We start from the raw sequence: 18,073 nt of genomic DNA, 5'->3' as shown, positions 1-18,073 counted from the left end.
TTGCACGCGCAAAAGAGAAGGTCTGCACACATCCAAAAACTTATTTTAAATGCAAAATAAATTTTCATGCGCTCGAAATACTTTCTTCTTTGCGAGACAAACATTTTCTCCACAAAACTCAGTTCGCGCGCGTGCAAAACGCACTTTTGCGCGCTCAAAATATGATCTTTCACGCGCAGAATTGCGGCAGAGATGTAATCCCATACCCCTGGTACATCGATGTATTTTTGAAAAGCAAAAATTACGTTTGTTAAATAAAAAACTAGCAAAACGAGTTGCGCGGTGTCCCCACCACTTTTCAAAGCAAAGTTACGCCACTGCTCAAATGGCATCCAAAGTCAACAGATCTCATATAGTTATTATCTTTATAATTATTGCTCTTGGGCCTTCACATTGGTATGTACACTGGCCAGTAACATCCATTTATTAAGGGTGAAAAAGGGTGATAAATCTCAAATATATTTTTATCATTTTTATTTTTATAAAAAATATTTGAGGCTCAATGTCATTATTGGCCAATTAGAATAGAGTATTCCAGAGAACTGTCTAATTTACTGTGCAGGTGAAAGAAGCTTAAACCTGTTATTCCAGATCAGTCAGTTTTCCACAATGCCTGCATACAGTAACGAATCAACAGGCATTAAATCACAGATGCAGATTTAAAATTATGATTGGAACAATATCTCAAGCTGTATGACTTCCTTTTTTCTGTAACACACAAAAAGAGGATATTTTAATAATGTACTTGCAATGCAATTACAGTAAATAAGTTCCATGCAATTACAGTAAATAGGGTCCGGAGCTTTAAATCTTTAAAAAGAACAAAAAAGCTCTATTAAAGTATCATAAGTGGTCCACACAACTCATGTGCTACAATCAAAGCATTTTATGATGGCTTCTGTCATTTTGGTTTTGACTGTCCTAGTCCTTATTAGGGTTGGGTATCGTTTGAATTTGATTGGTTTTGATTCTGTTATCGATTCTGATTGTTATCGATTCCTAGTTTCAAATCCAATAAAATAAAAAAATCCAATAAAAATCCAAAGTTTAAAAACACTGCATAGTTTTATTTTCATAAATAAACCATAGATTAATCCTCATTAAAGTTATAAATGATATTCAGTCAAATCAGTGAATGATTTCTTTGATTAACATTAATGATAGGCAGCACATTTATTAGGCTGCTGTCTCTTTAACACCGAACAGCACGTGCATCTAAAAATACTGTTACACATGTGTTTTCTTTCTCATCTGTTTATGTTCACTTACTACAAAGAACGGATGTGTTTATGATGATATACTGATGGATTTTTGTGCATATTGGTCGGTAAATGTTAAAAAGAGAAGTCAGTTCCGGCCCGGAACAACCTTTTCTGCAGTGGAAATGCACGGAACGCTTTGAGAACGAACACAGGACGGGAAATTAGCAAAGACAGTTAAAGCAGCGGACTCTGCTGTATGGATCCCTGAGACCAAATAATTGGCTAAAAAAATATTTTACCATTTCTCCATCCAAGAAACTGTCAGAACTTTAGTCTTCAAACGATCACTTTATGGAACTGCTCCCACTTACATCCCCAGAAAATCAGATAGAAGCCAAATGACCGAACAAAATATGTGACACAGATAGACACATGGCCTACAGTTGGATAATACTGAGTAGTAGGAATGATTATAACAGTCTTACAAAAGCTGAGAGGATGAACCCCACTCCCATCCTGGCAAACACACTCCTATTATACTGATTGCTGTGAGCCTGGCCAGGTGGCAGATTTTCAAGCTTTTTTAGCACTAAAAACACTTCAAAGTTCAAAGTTACCACAATATCATCTAGGGCATCTTTATAAAGCTTCACACAACCATTATCCAAATAGCACGTCTAACACTATGTTTCAAAGTGTCACAAAATGTATGCTTTGATAAAGGTAAAATTAGACACTGGATGATTTCTGTCATGTTTTCCAAAATCTGGCAAGCTCTTTTGAACAACGGAATAATATTTTAAGATCAAGCTGAATCATTTACAGTAGGGGTGCTTAATCTTATTGCTGGAACTCAGTTTTTCTGCAGAGCTGATTACTAACCTCACACACACAAATGTACTTTTCTCTGTTTGGATAGATACTGAAACCTACAATATAAAATTATCACGAATATATTTTTATAGTTGCTTTTACATTTTTATATATATATATATATATTTATATATTTTTTTATATATATATATATATTTTTTTGATCCCTTAACCCAGGGGTGAAAAACTCACGGAGGGCCACAGCCCTGCTCCAACACACATTCCATGTAGTTTTACCCTCAAACCTAAACACAGCCAGTTTTATAGAGAGTATAAAAACAATATATAAAACATAACCGGTAGAAAATTTTTTGTTTCATTATACCAAATGGATATTTTTAAGCTAATCCTACTCCCACTTTTAAATATAAACATTTTAATGAAAAATGTAACAGACAGTTAAGTGTAATCACCTTAATTGCTACAACATAAAAAAAGTGTAATCACCTTAATTGCTACAACATAAAAAAAATCACTGAAGTAGTTAAAATGATGATGTGTTGCATTTACAGTAAAAAAGTCTTATTATTAAATTAAACTATAAATCCACTCAAATACTTTGTGTAGCTGAAACTTAGCTAAACTGCACAAAACAAATAATATTAGAAACTTTAACTCAAATCTGTTGCAGTTAACTGCTAACTAAGTAGCTAGCAATAGGAAAAACACAAATACATATGCTAACATAATTAGCAAAGATTATCACTGCGCATAGTCATTGCTTTTTAATGCTATTTGGCCCGTCCTCAACCTAACCACAGGCTCTACTCTTTACCACAATGGTAACCCTCCAAAAACAAATAGTTCTATTGTGTTTAAATCGAACACAATAGAACATTAAACACTAACTGTCACGGTTTGCCTACTGAGTCGGAACGAAGGAGCGTGGAGACGATGGAGGGAAACGAGGAACAATCTTTATTAATCCACATAAAGACATACACGGGCAGGAACACACACGTACCGCAGGGGTTAGACGTATAAGACTGGACACAGGACTCAGGAACACACAGGGCTTAAATTCAGGAACTAAATGGGGAACACCTGGAAACCATGAACATAATCAAACACTGGAGAATCTGGGTCATGGGGAGCAAAACAAGACACGGAACACGGGCAGTCCAAGGGCGTGACATTACCTCCCCCTCCCGGAAGGCGCGTCCACGTGCCTCATAACTTCCAATGGGGGGGGGGCGCTCTGGAGGCCTCTAGGGACAGGCTACACAGGACGGACGGCCTCCAGGGCTGTACCCGTTCCGGGACCCATGGTGGATCAGGCAGTTCAGGGAGCCATGGCGGAGCAGGGAACTCAGGGGGCCATGGCAGAGCAGGCAGACTAGGGAGCCATGGCGGAGCAGGCAGATTAGGGAGCCATGGCGGAGCAGGCAGTTTAGGGAGCCATGGCGGAGCAGGGAACTCAGGGGGCCATGGCGGAGCAGGCAGACTAGGAAGCCATGGCGGAGCAGGTAGACTAGGGGGCCATGGCGGAGCAGACAGTTCAGGGGGCCATGGTGGAGCAGGCAGCTCGGGAAGCCATGCGAAGCAGACAGTTCAGGAGGCCATGGTGGAGCAGGCAGACTAGGGACTAGGGAGCCATGGCAGAGCAGACAGTTCAGGGGGCCATGGCCTTGGCCTCGGCACTTGGTCCGGCCTCTACGGCCGGATCCCTATAGCCCCCCGAAAAAAAATTCCTTCGTGGAACATAACGTCCACCGTGGGCCTGACGTAGGAGCTGTGGCCCTCTCTGGACTGGACTCGGGAACTGCGTCTCTTTCTGGGCTGGACGTGGGAACCACAGCCCTCTCTGGGCTGGACGTCAATCGCCGTCCAAAGCCACGCCCCCTGAACGCATTTATGCTCACAGACCAGAACACCAGAGACAGCATTACAATAGGCTACATCAGCGGTTCCCAATTCCAATTCTCGCGCCCTCCTGCTCTTCACATTTCATATGTATCTCTTATCACGTGCGACGTTTGTTCTATTCGACCGTGAGTGCCCTGGGAAGTGTACATCACCGGATATTCCGCCATGATTCCAGTTCGAAGCGAGCGTATATGTTCCATACAAAGGGCATTAAAGTGTGCGAGAAATGTAAATAGTATTTATTTACAGAGGTATATTATGTCACACTTCTATAGTAAGTTTCGTCTGTGTGTGTGAAGACGCTGTGCAGCACAAATCCGTGAATGAATGTTCCAAAGTGAAGTAAACCTCAACGGATTTCCCCTGCTTCCCTTGCACGAGGACTGGAATTGGGAACCGCTGGGCTACATCATGTGTCATTCACCGGTGAGAAAATCATTTCAGAAGTGACAGAAATGTAAAATACAATAATTTTATGTAGCCTACAGTATGTATGTATTATTTTATTTTTTTTTTTAAATTTTTTACAAGGAATTATTTTCTTATCTCTTACTTTGAATTTGCTATAAGAAATCAAATACACCGCTGGACAATAATCAATCATTTGTAATCTATAATTTTTTTCCTAATGTGCTATAGCTTAATCACAAATACATACTATAATTATATACCATTACTCCTGTAATAAAATTCAATGTGAATATCCCACATTTCTGCCACAATACCATGGTGCAGTGCAGATTCAAATTCATGCCCATTCAAAGTGAGGGAGCATGTGCCCCCTCAGATTTTTGAGCCAAGTGGATTGTGAATGCAGCTTACAAAAAAAAGCCAAATAATATTTTTTATATTTCATACAATCACACTGGCGTGATTAGAACGTGCAGTGTGTCACAGGATCAGCTGCTAAATTCAAATCTGCGTTCGTGCTTTGGCTGGCGCTGAGCCAGAGGCGTTTGTACAACGCTGCATTATAACTAGGGCTGTTAATCTTTGGGTAGACAGCGAATCAATTAGATTTACGATTCATAGGTTTTCGATTCGATTCAAGAACGATTTTTGCAAATTCAGAACGATTCGATTCTGAATTTGATTAACGATTTGATTCTGCATTCTTTAAGTGCATTCACAGGATTATATAAACGCTTCCCCTAAATTCTTTAAAAGCTTAGTCAGGAGGCAAATTACACAGCAGCCTTTATAGTTAGAGAGCCATAGGTTAGAGAAAAAAACAACACTTTTGTCCATTGTTAGATGCTAGTTTAATGATGCTATGACATGGCATATGTAGAAATTTATGTAAGCCAAGATTTTAAAAAAGAGCTTTAAAAGTATTATGTATAGGCTAACATTTTGTCACACCAGGGGCGTAGCCATCATTTCAGAAGTGACAGAAATGTAAAATACAATAATTTTATGTAGCCTACAGTATGTATGTATTATTTTATTTTTTTTTTTAAATTTTTTACAAGGAATTATTTTCTTATCTCTTACTTTGAATTTGCTATAAGAAATCAAATACACCGCTGGACAATAATCAATCATTTGTAATCTATAATTTTTTTCCTAATGGCAATTTTATGATCGTTTTATATACTACAAACAATTATTTCAATTGTCTGCATAGAATAAGGTACTACTAAAAATATACTTTATAGTTTCTGTACTGTAAAAAATGATATGTCAATTAGCACTGCATCATTCATACATTTTATTTATTTATTGTGTTTATTGTCTTAACGTTTCATCAGTTCATTCTGCTTTTTATTCAGATTAGCTGCAGATATAGCCTGGCACGTCTTTGATTCATTCGATTCTTAGCATTTTAAATCGATTACTGTCCGAAATCGACGATTCACGATTCAAAAATCCATGTTCAAGATCGATGCATATGCATCGTCAGGGTTTGTAATCGATGCATCGAGAAAACGAGTGAATCGTTACACCACCGATAAATACAGACAAATACATTTAGACCACTTAACTTAATGATTGCTATAGAGATGTGAAGAGACTTTCAACCAGCATAACAAAAAATGTTTCTGAAGACAATCACCTATTGCACCTTTAACTTGGGAACAGGAACTCTCTCTGGGCTTAATTTGGGAATAGAATATTTTTCTAGGCTTGACTTGGGCCTGGAGCCCTCTTTGGCTGGACGTGGGAACTGAAGCCCTTTCTGGAGCGGACTCAGGGGCTGGATATATAAAGCGGGTATATAAAGAAAAGCGCGTGCAATAGTACTTTAAGCTTTTTGCTTCGTAGCCAAAAAGAGCCTTCTGCACACTGCAGATTAATAACGATCTGTCAGTTGTGCTGCGACTTTCCCCTGAGTCAGCACAAAAGCAGATGGAGGAGATCAAGCACATCCTGCCCCGGCGGCCCACAGCTGTCTCCACCCCACTGCCAGCTGCAGCCCCTCCATCTGCTCGTCAACGAGGGCGCCCTCCTGAAGCCCCCACCTCTGCTCCCGCAACGGCCACAAGAAGCAGCCTCCACCCAAGCCGAAGCGCGGAGCCAACCGCAGGAGAGCGGCACAGCCTGTCTCTGCCCCTGCCAGGCCCTTAAAGCGTCAGCACAAGTGGTGTTCCTGAGACGGGCAACCTAGGAATACAGAATCCTGCTTTTCCCAAGCTGTCTTGCTGGCTCACTCGGACTCGGCTACGGGATTCAGTTTGCCTGACATTCCCCAAGTTCAGTAGCATTCAGTATGGAGTTGGACTCGGTCAACCTGATGACATGTCTCTCAGCCGAGAATGCCCAGTCAATGCTGAACTGCCTGAAATCAATCAAAGGCAGAAAAGAGCGTCAGAGGCTCCTGGGGCATATGACATCCGCAGCCGCAGTCACGCTGCTCGGGTTGCTTCATACAAGACCACTTCAGCATTGGCTTCACAAGCAAGTCCCGAGATGGGCATGGTAACGCGGCACGCACCGGGTTACAATCACCCCATCCTGCCGCCAAACATGGCAGCCGTTGAATACATCAACCATCAAGGTGGTCTACACTCCAGCCGCATGTCGCAACTCGCCCGCCATCTCTTCCTTTGGAGTCAGGAGCATCTGAGGTTGCGTCGTGCCATTCATGTCCCGGGCGAGCTCAATTGTTAAGCTTTCACTACAGCCCGGGAGGGGGGAGTGGCGACTCCACCCCGAGACGATCCAGCTGATTTGGAGATGCTTCAGGGATCCACAGGTAGACCTGTTTGCCTCTCCAGACACGTCCCACTGTCGGTTGTTTTGTTCCCTGACCGAGGGGACCCTCGGCATGGATGCAGTGGCACACAGCTGGCCTCGGGGTCTAAGCAAAAATGCGTTTCCCCCAGTGAGCCTTCTCGCACAGACACCGTGCAAGGTCAGGGAGGATGAGGAGCAGGTCCTGCCGGTTGAGCTGTACTGGCCCAACCGGACCTGGTTTCCGGAACTGATGCTTCTCGCGACAGCCCCTCCCTAGTGGATTCCTCTGAGGAAGGATCTGCTTTCTCAGAGACGGGGCACCCAATGGGACCCGCATCCAGACCTGTGGAACCTCCATGTGTGGTCTCTGGATGGGACGCGGAGGTCTTAGGTGATCTACCTCCAGCAGCAGTAAACACTATCACGTCAGCGAGAGCGCCCTCTACAAGGTACGCCTACGCTTTGAAGTGGAACCTGTTTGTCGATTGGTGTTCTTCACGTCGAGAAGACCCCCGGAAAAGCCTGGTCAGGGTTGTGCTTTCCTTCCTGCAGGAAGGGCTGGCATGAAGGTTGTCTCTCTCCAATCTTAAAGTGTATGTTGCCGCTATCGCCGCACATCACGATGCAGTAGATGGTAAGTCTGTAGGAAAGCATGACCTGATCATCAGGTTCCTTAGGTGTGCAAGGAGGCTAAATCGAGGAGGTGTGCGAGGAGGTGTGTATGGCCAGGGTCAGCCCTTGTGTGTATGGCCAGGGTCAGCCCTTGTGCTAGGTTAGGTGCCCATGTGTTGTGATTCCCCCTTTTGGGTGATCCCACATGTGTATTCATCCACGGTATGGCTTCCCTCACTGTGAGCCTGTGTCTTTCCCTGGCAGAGCTGCTGCCATAATTATTTATGTGGTGAAATGTTGTGTAACTGCACCGTATCCCTTAAATGTCCGTCTAGATTGAACTTGCCTCTTGCTCGCAACTGCTGTGTTCACGGAAGCTTTGCGTTCAAATATTTCAACTCAAATCAATATTTTGTGTCTAATTATTTACTTATGTGGCAAGTAGCCGTATAATAAGCGGGATAATGTGCATCCAGCTGGTTGTTATCGCTGAATAACTCCCTTCAGGGTGATACAAGATCATCCTGATCACCCTGTCGGGGGATATTCTGCGATAACAACCTGCTGGATGTACATTATCCCTTACATAATACCTCCTACATGCAGGATGTGGTCTCCATAGTGTTCCCTTTCCCAGTATTATCCAAATGTCTCACTGTACGGAACAGCAGTGGTTGACACTTCTCTGTCTAAGCCCTGTCCTGTCTTCCGACCCAGCAGGCGCGGGAGGATCCGCTGGCTTATACAAGGCACTGGAAAGGGCAGCAATAGTGGCACTGTGATAGGGATCCCAATTCGTCAGTCATTCTGACGTAACGTTGAATGTGACTGACTGAAAGGGAATGCATCGGTTACGTATTTAACCCTCATTCCCTGAAGGAGGGAATGGAAACATTACGTCCCGTTGCCACAATTACTGTACCACCGTTGCACGTGCTCTTCCTTATATACCCGCTTTGCAGGGCGGGGTCTGCAATGCAAATCTCGCACACCAATGTCCATTGGCTCATTTTGTTACACTCGAAGATGGTTAGGCTCTCGGGCAAGATCCCAATTCGTCAGTCGTTCTGATGTAACGTCTCCGTTCCCTCCTTCAGGGAATGAGGGTTACTTACGTAACCGAGACGTTTCTATAAGTAAATTTGACTTATGTTTTATAGTGAATGTTTTACGTTTTACACACTGTCAATAAGTCAATATTGTAAGTTTTATTGTCTATGCAAACATAAGTAAATGTACATGTTGTAGAACCACACTATGTAAAATACATACAAATACTCATGAGATCACGCTGGAACTGAGCACCTCTGAAACATCTGAACATCTTTGTGAAACTATTAATTTATTAACAATATCTTAAAATAATCTAAAATCAAAATTTTTAAAAATGAAATCAAGATACCAAATCATACTTGTTTTTCTATTGCTTTTTCTGAAGAAAGAACATTTCTAGGCTCATGAAATAGAGTGTGTAAGGAAGGAACATGGTGCTCAGTGCTGATTTCAGACTGTTGAGTCCCTGCTGTCGGGCTGGATGATTTTTTGCTTGTCTAAAGCTACACCTACATACAGTACAAATACAAAATCTGCACTGCACCACAGCATTTCACAGCACCCTCAGAAACATTTTACTCTCGCTGTGAGCTGCTCTGAAGCTCTAGCTCTTTTACAAAGCTGATCTATGTAAAGCTCACAGAGGGAGATGTTGACATATTAATGCAGTCGCAGATGATTCATTTAGATTTTCATTGTATGTAACCGGTGTCAATCCCCTCATATTATGGCTTACAATACACTGTGTACTACACTTATGTAACACTCATTTTTAAGAAATTGTTGACTCAGTGTACCAACTGAAAAATGTGATACTGTATATGTCAAATTGTTAAACTAAAATAAAGCAGACTGCTCAGATATTGTTTTTGTACAAATGCAATGAATTTTGCCGACATAGGTCTCTCGTTTGACAGCTTGCCAGGAATTTATGAAAAATATAACAGTTATGAAGCACAAACATTTGTCATCTGACAAAAGCACGATGGGCAAATACCTCACCATTTTAATGAGAGCTGACCGTGCAAACAATTTCCTTCTCTTTCACTCCTTGTTGTCTACACCAGGGCTCGCAAAATCGCTAGCCCGACGTCCCGGGGCTATTGTGTTTTCCAGTCGGGCTACCAAAATGTATCACTGTACACTAAGTGCTCGAAAAAGAAATGGAAAGAGCTGACAGTGCAGAGAAATGTTCTTCAGGTATAATCAAAACAAAGTCACAAAGTGGTCTAAAAGTAGCTTTGAAATCAAGTCATTGTAGATTTTTATTTTTTTTTTATATTTGGGTTGTTTAGAATTGTGAAGCAGAGGTGGTTATTTGTGTCATGGTACATTTTGCATTAGTCACTATCAAAGGTGCAGTTTTCGAAACTGCTACTTTTGAAAAAATCTTTTGAAAGACCAGTCATCAACTAATTCAGGCACAACTCTGGTACTCAGTATGGTCAAGGGAAGTGTGGGTATCACTATTAACACCATTGGTACTAAAGTAAACTTTTCAACCCATGGTATAAAAAATAGCATATGACCAAAGTGGTGTGTATAAACCACATATTATATGTTTTAAACATATTTGCCAATTTGCCAGCATTTTGTGTGTTTTAGGCCATGATGCTTTATGTTGAGGCTCTAAATGAAGTCATCTACAGTGAGCATCACTGCATCAAAGATGTGCCTTTTTTTGTTGTCTGCGGCTTTGAATGATTGAGCTTTTTAAAGTGGATTCTAATTGGCTGTCAAATGATTTCTATCGTTCATCAGCTGAAAAAAAAAAAGTTCTGAAAGTGATTCCAGCAATATTGTTCCTCTATTTTCATAAAATTAGGATGATTATTAAAACTTTATAGTTACACTTATTGTCCTTGGCCCTTTAGTGACGTTTTTGAGTCATGACTATATGTCATGACTCTATGTAAAATACACACCTGTAAAAATGCATCTACACTTATTTTTTACATACTGAATTATATGCCATTTTCACAAACAATGTACTACAGTAGAATACATTAACCTTTCAGAGTGGAAGTCAAACTCACATTTCTTTAAAACTGAAATTATGTTAAATTGAATGCAAATTTGCATTACTGCAAAACTGTATTTATTTTTTGCTAGCTGGATATCTTCTCTGCTGGCCAATAAATGGCCGACATTTTTTCTAAAAACTGTCCTTTATACTGTTTATCCCAACAGTTTGCCAACATAAAGGCCAAATTAGCTGTAAATAAATGATGTTGTTACACTGGGCCGAAGGTTGACCTTGAATTTCTATTCAGTATACCTGTACGTTATATGTTTTAAGTTTAATAAAATAATTTAAACCAATTTTCAAGCCAAAGGCAATGACATCCGAAATTTGTGGAATGTGTATAATTGTAAGTGTTAAGACTTAATAAGTGTTTAAAAGTTTGTCAAAATATAATGTCATTGCACTTTATTTTATTTTATTTTATTTATTTATTTATTTGTAAGCATAGCTTCTTTCCTTACCATAATTACTGGACATGCTGATGGTATGAAAGACGGTTAATTAAGATTCCTATTCATCCTTGTGTAAGCTTGTGCCCTATTTATAGTCTGCTCTTGGCAACTAATGCCAAGAAAGACTTGCCTTTTAGTATTGTTAAGGCATTCATTGGGCGGATCAATAAAGAGACAGGGGGATTGACATATTTTCTGCTTTCAAGCCCTGGAGGACTCAAAAGATGTTACATTAACATTATATTTTACACTCTAAAAAATGCTGGGTTAAATACAACCCAGTGCTGGGTAAAATAGGGACAAACCCAGCAATTGGGTTGTTTTGACCCAGCGGTTGGGTTACTACCCAGAAGGTTGGGTTAAACATTTCTGGGTCAAAACAACCCAATTGCTGGGTTTGTCCCTATTTTACCCAGCACTGGGTTGTATTTAACCCAGCATTTTTTAGAGTGTATTTATACAGCCAATAAATGTTAATTAAACACTGTGGGCCAGCAAAACCTTTTAACTTTACGGGTTCACAGGTTTATGGGTTTAGACATCACGACAAGTCTGAAATTTTAAGTCTCCATTTCCACTGTTTAAAGAGTTTTAAAAAGCTGCTACAAGAGAACTAAGGTCTAGAACAGTGTTTCCCAACCGGGGTGTCTGACAAAATTAATTTTGTAGGGTGCCACAAATTTGTTAAAATTTCCAAAGGGTGCCGCAACTAAAGAAAGGTTGGGAAACACTGGTCTAGAAGAGAGGGTTACTGCATAAGGTAAAATGTCATAAACACTTATGAATTTTATGTTTGCCAAACAATACTGCCAATGATTTTTACATGGGAATTACATGAAATGTGCACTCCAAACCAGAATATGCATGCATATTTTTAAATATTTTATACTTAGAGCAATTAGACCATATAAAATAAATGTTATTACAGTGCACCTTAATGACATGGAAAAAAACACATAAGAGTCTTGGGAAACTCAAAGAAGTATCAAAAAGACAAAACCATAATCCATTTGTCGCTCTTTGCTCCTTAATTTTTTTTTGACATCTTTACACAACTCTACTGCTCTCCATTTACTCATCTCTCATATTCAGCTCAACTGCGAACACAAGTGCATTTGTGTACCATTATCGCAGTACACAACAGAGCAATAGGCTGAATGGGCAGTTGGAGTGGATTACATTAGAGGACATCGTTGAACAGATATGAAACCAACTCTGCAGAAAGCTTCAGCTCACATTGAAATAACTGCTTTAGAGTGAGATGAGAGCTGGGTGTGGACTGAGAATAAAGAAAATCATTGTGAATGATTCATTTGCCTAACCAAACCATAATGAATTTATCATATTTCATGTGATTTGCATATGAAGAGTTCAGATGCAAAAGCCTCTAAGTGCCATCTGAAATTTTCTTCCAAAATGAGCATTTTTCTCATGCTCATGTGTGGGTTCAGTTATTTAACTTTAATGGCAAATAATAGGTTCTGTTCATTGTCGTTAAAGGTGAAATAACTGAACATAAATATAGGAACCTGAGAAAAATGCTCATTTTAGAAGAAAATTTCAGATGGCACTTAGAGGCTTTTGCATCTGAACTCTTCATATAGACTGGGTTATTGGTTTATACCACCTTAATAAGTGATAGCATGCTGTTCAGCCTCAGGTTTCTGTTCATCTTTAGTCAATAATCATAATCAAAATATATGACCATAAGGTTGTATTAGTTTAAACTCGTTAATTTAGGTAAACTCATCTGTCAGCTGGATCCAATAACATTCGACAATAAGACAGGAAATAAAACATGCATTCAAAAGTAACGACTGAGGTGTATTGGTCAAATGAATACACATTAAACATATATGAATATGATATACAGGCCACACAGAGCAAATATGACAATGAAAATACATCCGTTTGCTAGTTCACCAGCACTTTAAAAGCCACAGGTAAGTCATTTGTTTATAAGGGAACAAGGTGATTTGCACAAAACATCATGAGTATTTGAGTATTTGACAACAAATTAGTAGAGATTTCAACTAGTCAATCTTTATGAATTGTTCATAAGAGAGGAACACAAGTGGTTTGCATTAGGCTACAACATAAAATCAATATCTACAACTAAGTTATTTCTTAATGTAATAAAGAGCTACAAGATGACTGGATGAGCAGAGGTATAAGAGAAAGCGATGCAGCACCCTCCTGTCAGTCAAATTAAATTATAAACGTTTTAGGTGGCTTTATGTGATCTGTGTGGCAGATTAATATTGCCACAGAATTATCAGGCACGTTCCTGTATTCGATTGTATTGGTGTGCAATGCCAGTGATCAAAACGAATAGAAAAGATGCACTGATGTGATTCACTCAAGTCTACTTGAACAGAATCGTCCACCATTTACATACAAGCTACACTAAACACGAAATATTTGGTTTATTTATCGTTCCATCTATCATAAATCGCCATTAGTGCATCAGTTTTGAATTATTCTCAGTGAATGTGGCGCGTGCTGGAGGATGCTGCAGTTTTGTTATCAAACAGTGTTCACACACATGCTGCTTTAAACGGGACTGCGGTACCTTTGGCCAGCATCGCTCTCAAAAGAACCCATCGTCCGAACCGGCACCGCCGCATTGAGCCAGAAGGATTTCCTGGCTTCGGTCTTCACGTCCGGGTCGATTTCGGACGGCGACTCGGTTCTTTTGACACCTGCCATTCTTCAGGCTCACAAGTTACTACTAGCAGAGATGGACGGAGGCTGTCAGCGCGGGCTCATGCTTCCCTTTACCGCGCGTCGCATCCGTAAATGCACCTGCTGCCGGACGCGCGTATCGCGCTCACGACGCCGATGAGGGTAATCACACACTCTCGCGACTGAAGTAGTGAGGCGCGTGGAGTCTTCAGTACTCAATATGATCTAAAGATTCTCCAACCTACAGCCTCAACTGCGCAAGTCCGGCTCACAAGTGTATCTGAACCGAATCACATTACCACATCAAAACCAAGACATCAAGCTGACCCACATATTTTAATAACGCTGAACAATACAGCCTTTCCGGTGTGAAATGAATGGGGAGATGAAAGGTGAAGATAATGGACTGTATATGATATGCATTAAACGACATAAGTATCTGCACTTGGAAATATTTATTAATAGCCTAATAGTGAGGACAGAAAGAAATAGATTTTATACCAATTCAATCAAACACTGCTACTGCCACAATAAAAATTATATAATTTAGCAAAGAGTGACAGGAGCCTTTTTTCCAGATTAAATGAATAACGTAAATAATATTGCCTAATGGAGTGCCAATAAATTTAACAATTTAGTATTTTGTAACTTCGTATTTATTTAAAGTTTAGACTTTATTTAAAATTAAGTTTAAAATGAGCTTTTCTGAAAAAAAAAGATGATGCAACTTGTCACCATGATGGATTGTTGCTAGGGTGTAGCTACGCAGCTGATAAAGTGTTCTGGGTGGTTGTTAGCACATTGCATTGTGTTTGCTTGCTGGTCACCAGGGTGTTGCTATGCAGTCGCTAAAGTGTTTTGGGTGGTTGCTAGGACATTGTTAGGGTGTTCTGTGTAGTTGCTGGTCACCTGGGTGTTGCTATGCAGTTGCTCAGTATTCTGGGTGGTTGTTAGTGTGATGCTATGTGGTTGCTATAGTGACTGGGTGGTTGCTAGGACACTGCAAGGGCGTATGGGATTTTATCCCATATGGTCCGCTAAGTGAAAATTGTAAGCAAGAGTGCTTAGAAACATAATATCACACATCTCCTAGAGTCAAGTCAAGCAATGTATATCTGTTTGTGTTAATCTGGTAAAGTAAGACATTTTTTCAAAAGTTCAACAGTGATTTGATTAACTATATTGTCCTTTTCACTATTGACATGTAGTGTCCAAAAGCTAGCATTTTCCTTTAAGGAACTTTTCAGGCTTACTAATATTCAAGTACGTACTGTACATATTCTACCTCCAGAGACAAATCACCTTTTATATAAATGATAACAGCACATGTGCTGGAAAGCAAACATCAACGCGCCACAGTAAGCATTAAATCTTCTCATTAAATTTTCACGAATAGAGAGAACGGCCCACTGGCTGAGTGGGAGTCTCTGTTCTCTCTCAGTCTCTGCACTGAGGGTGATGATTATGTAACAGTAGATTATGAGAACTGCAGACGGGATTCCACCAATGAAACATCACAGTGACACCCTGTGGTCAGAGGAAGAGCAATACTCATTTCTCCCAATCCTCCCTGAGACATTGTTATTGTTACTGTCAGACAATTATTGATTTCTTTGAGCAAGGTGTGAGGTGAAATCTCAATGAGATCTGAATCTACTAGTCATTCAGACCACCAACCAGATTTTTTTTAAAAACAACAATAAAGGAAGATTTTTGTTTTAGCAAATCAAGTTAAAATGTTCACTGTAAAAAAACAAAATTTTTGTAATATTTAGTTTTCCGGTCAAAAATACCTAAACATCTTGAAAACAAGATACATTTATATGTGTAGCTAAATTGTGTAAAGAGAAGACTTCTTTTTTTTCAGAGAATATATTTAGAATTTTTTCCACCCCACTAAAATCATTTGCTTTTAAGATTTTGTTTCAATTAGCCAAATAAATTAGCCAATATGGCAAAAAAACATAAATCTGTAATACATGTAAAATACATATTGTGGATTATGTACAGTATGTATTTATGTATTTATTTTGTATTAATTTATGTTTTCATTCACTCATGTCATGTGCATTTTCTGCCATACCATAGGAAACATTCTCACCTATTAACATGTTAAAAGACCTTAAATTAAAAATGACCTTAAAAACACTGCATGCTGGTAGCACTACAGTTATCTGTTTTTTATGAAGTACTTTGCGTTTCCTGCACTCCAGTACATTACTACTATTATTAACCAAATTTACACTGTTTTTAACAGATTTTACATGTTTTTCATAGTAAGCCTAAAAAAATAAAAACTTCTAATAATCTTGACTAACTCTAATACTGTACAGCATAAGTGTCTACACATATAGTATCCCCATACAACATATTCATCTGTACATATACAGTACAGATTTGTATCTCATCTACATCACACTGTACTGTATGTGTCTCTGGTGATACAATCTCTTGATATTAAAAGGATAGTTCACCCAAAATGAAAATTCTGTCATCATTTACTAACCTTCATGATGTTTCAAACCTGTATGACTTTATTTCTTCTGCAGAAAACAAAGATATAAAAAAAAAAAAAAAAAAAAAAAAAATAGACTTCAATTGTAAACAAAACAATTTTCCAGAAAAAAAGTCATAGAGTTGACATGAATACAACTTTTCATTTTAATTGAACTATGCTTATAAAGATGGGCTCTTTTGAATAGACAATATTGAAACTGGTAAAGTGAAACTGTTAGATCACCAAAAAAGTTTTTTATTTTATTGATTGATATTCTTGGGTGTGGGATTAGTGTACAAATAAAACACATTGGTGTGCAATTAAGATTAATTTATTGCTAAGTTTTCAAACAAATTTAAATTAGTTGAAATTGTGAAAACGTCTCGGGTTACGCATGTAACCATGGTTCCCCGAGAAGGAACGAGATGCTGCGCCCCCTAGGGGACACATTGGGGAATGCAGCCTGCATGACTGGTGTCTGAAGCATGTGTGAAACAATGCCAATCTATTGGCCCACCTGGCCCATGACGTCATAGGCGGGATGCCCGGAAGTATAAAAGGGCACCTGCTGAATACGTCATCCACTTTAGCTGTCTAAAGGAGACGTAGACAGGCAGGCCGAAGGGGCCGCAGCGTCTCGTTCCCTCTCGGGGAAACATGGTTACATGCGTAACCCGAGACGTTCCCCTTCTAGGGAACTCAACGCTGCACCCCCTAGGGGGCACATTGGGGAACGAAATCCAATCACACCGTGCCGAGGCGCATGCCTGTCCACCTGGTGGGAGAGCACCAAGAAAGCGACAGACATAAACAAAGCCTTTCCTCGGAAAGGGGCAATGCCACGTGCCACTCACGCAACATGGCAGAAACGGGGGAACCCGAATTGATCAAGGGGAACATCCCATCCAAGTTAAGAGCACAGCTATCCTCAGATAGCTATGCTATGTGAGCAGAACTAGCCTGGATACACTAGACCACTGAGAAGGCCAACTAGAAAGCCTCTAGAGGAGCTCAAAAGATGCTACTTAAATCCCAGGTAAAGAGAGTAGCTGCTGAGCTAGAACACAACTATCCTCAGATAGCTATGTCCCTAAGGTCTTATGAAGGCTTGTGGACCAGAATAACATAGCCAAGATAGCCTTCCTACGGAGCTGCCCAGACCACAGAGAGTGGGCTATCTACTTACTACCCTAGCAGGGGAGATAGCACTGTCTAGGCAAGGGCTCAAAGAGACCTCTACTTAAAGACACTAAAAAAAGGGAGGCAGACACTGAGCTAGCACACAGATATCCTCAGATAGCTATGTACCTTGGAAGGGCTACCAGAAGGGGGGCTCGACTGAAACTACCCAGACCACAAAGAGTGGGCTGTCTACTTACGACCCAAAAGGGGAGACAGCACTGTCCAGGTAAGTGCTCAAAAGACTGCTACTTAAAACCCTAAGCAGGGGAGCAATCACTGAGTTAGCACATAGCTATCCTTAGATAGCTAGGCTGTAGGAAAAGGGACCACTCCATAAGAGGGCTCACCTCAACTGCAATGGAACACAGCTAGCCTCAGATAGCTGTATTCAGGTAAGCCCAATCCGCCATACCAATGGCTGGAATATAACCACCCTCAGATGGCTATT

General features: G+C 40.2%; 1 protein-coding gene across 1 annotated transcript in view; it reads right to left on the bottom strand.

The window, feature by feature from the left end:
• LOC107745529 (potassium channel subfamily T member 1-like) overlaps window positions 1-13,882 on the bottom strand; it is a 66,106-nt gene extending 52,224 nt beyond the window's left edge. Inside the window, exon 1 of the mRNA XM_016559432.1 lies at window positions 13,834-13,882. Within this exon, the coding sequence (XP_016414918.1) occupies window positions 13,834-13,865 (32 nt within the window). The 5' untranslated portion in view covers window positions 13,866-13,882. The remainder of the gene's footprint in view (window positions 1-13,833) is intronic.
• Between the last annotated feature and the right edge of the window lie 4,191 nt (window positions 13,883-18,073).

The sequence above is a fragment of the Sinocyclocheilus rhinocerous genome, unplaced genomic scaffold (assembly GCF_001515625.1).
Source record: "Sinocyclocheilus rhinocerous isolate Xijiao unplaced genomic scaffold, SAMN03320098_v1.1 scaffold4207, whole genome shotgun sequence".
Taxonomy (NCBI): domain Eukaryota; kingdom Metazoa; phylum Chordata; class Actinopteri; order Cypriniformes; family Cyprinidae; genus Sinocyclocheilus; species Sinocyclocheilus rhinocerous.
The sequence above is the reverse complement of the archived record's forward strand: the minus strand, read 5'-3'. Positions and strand labels throughout refer to the sequence as shown.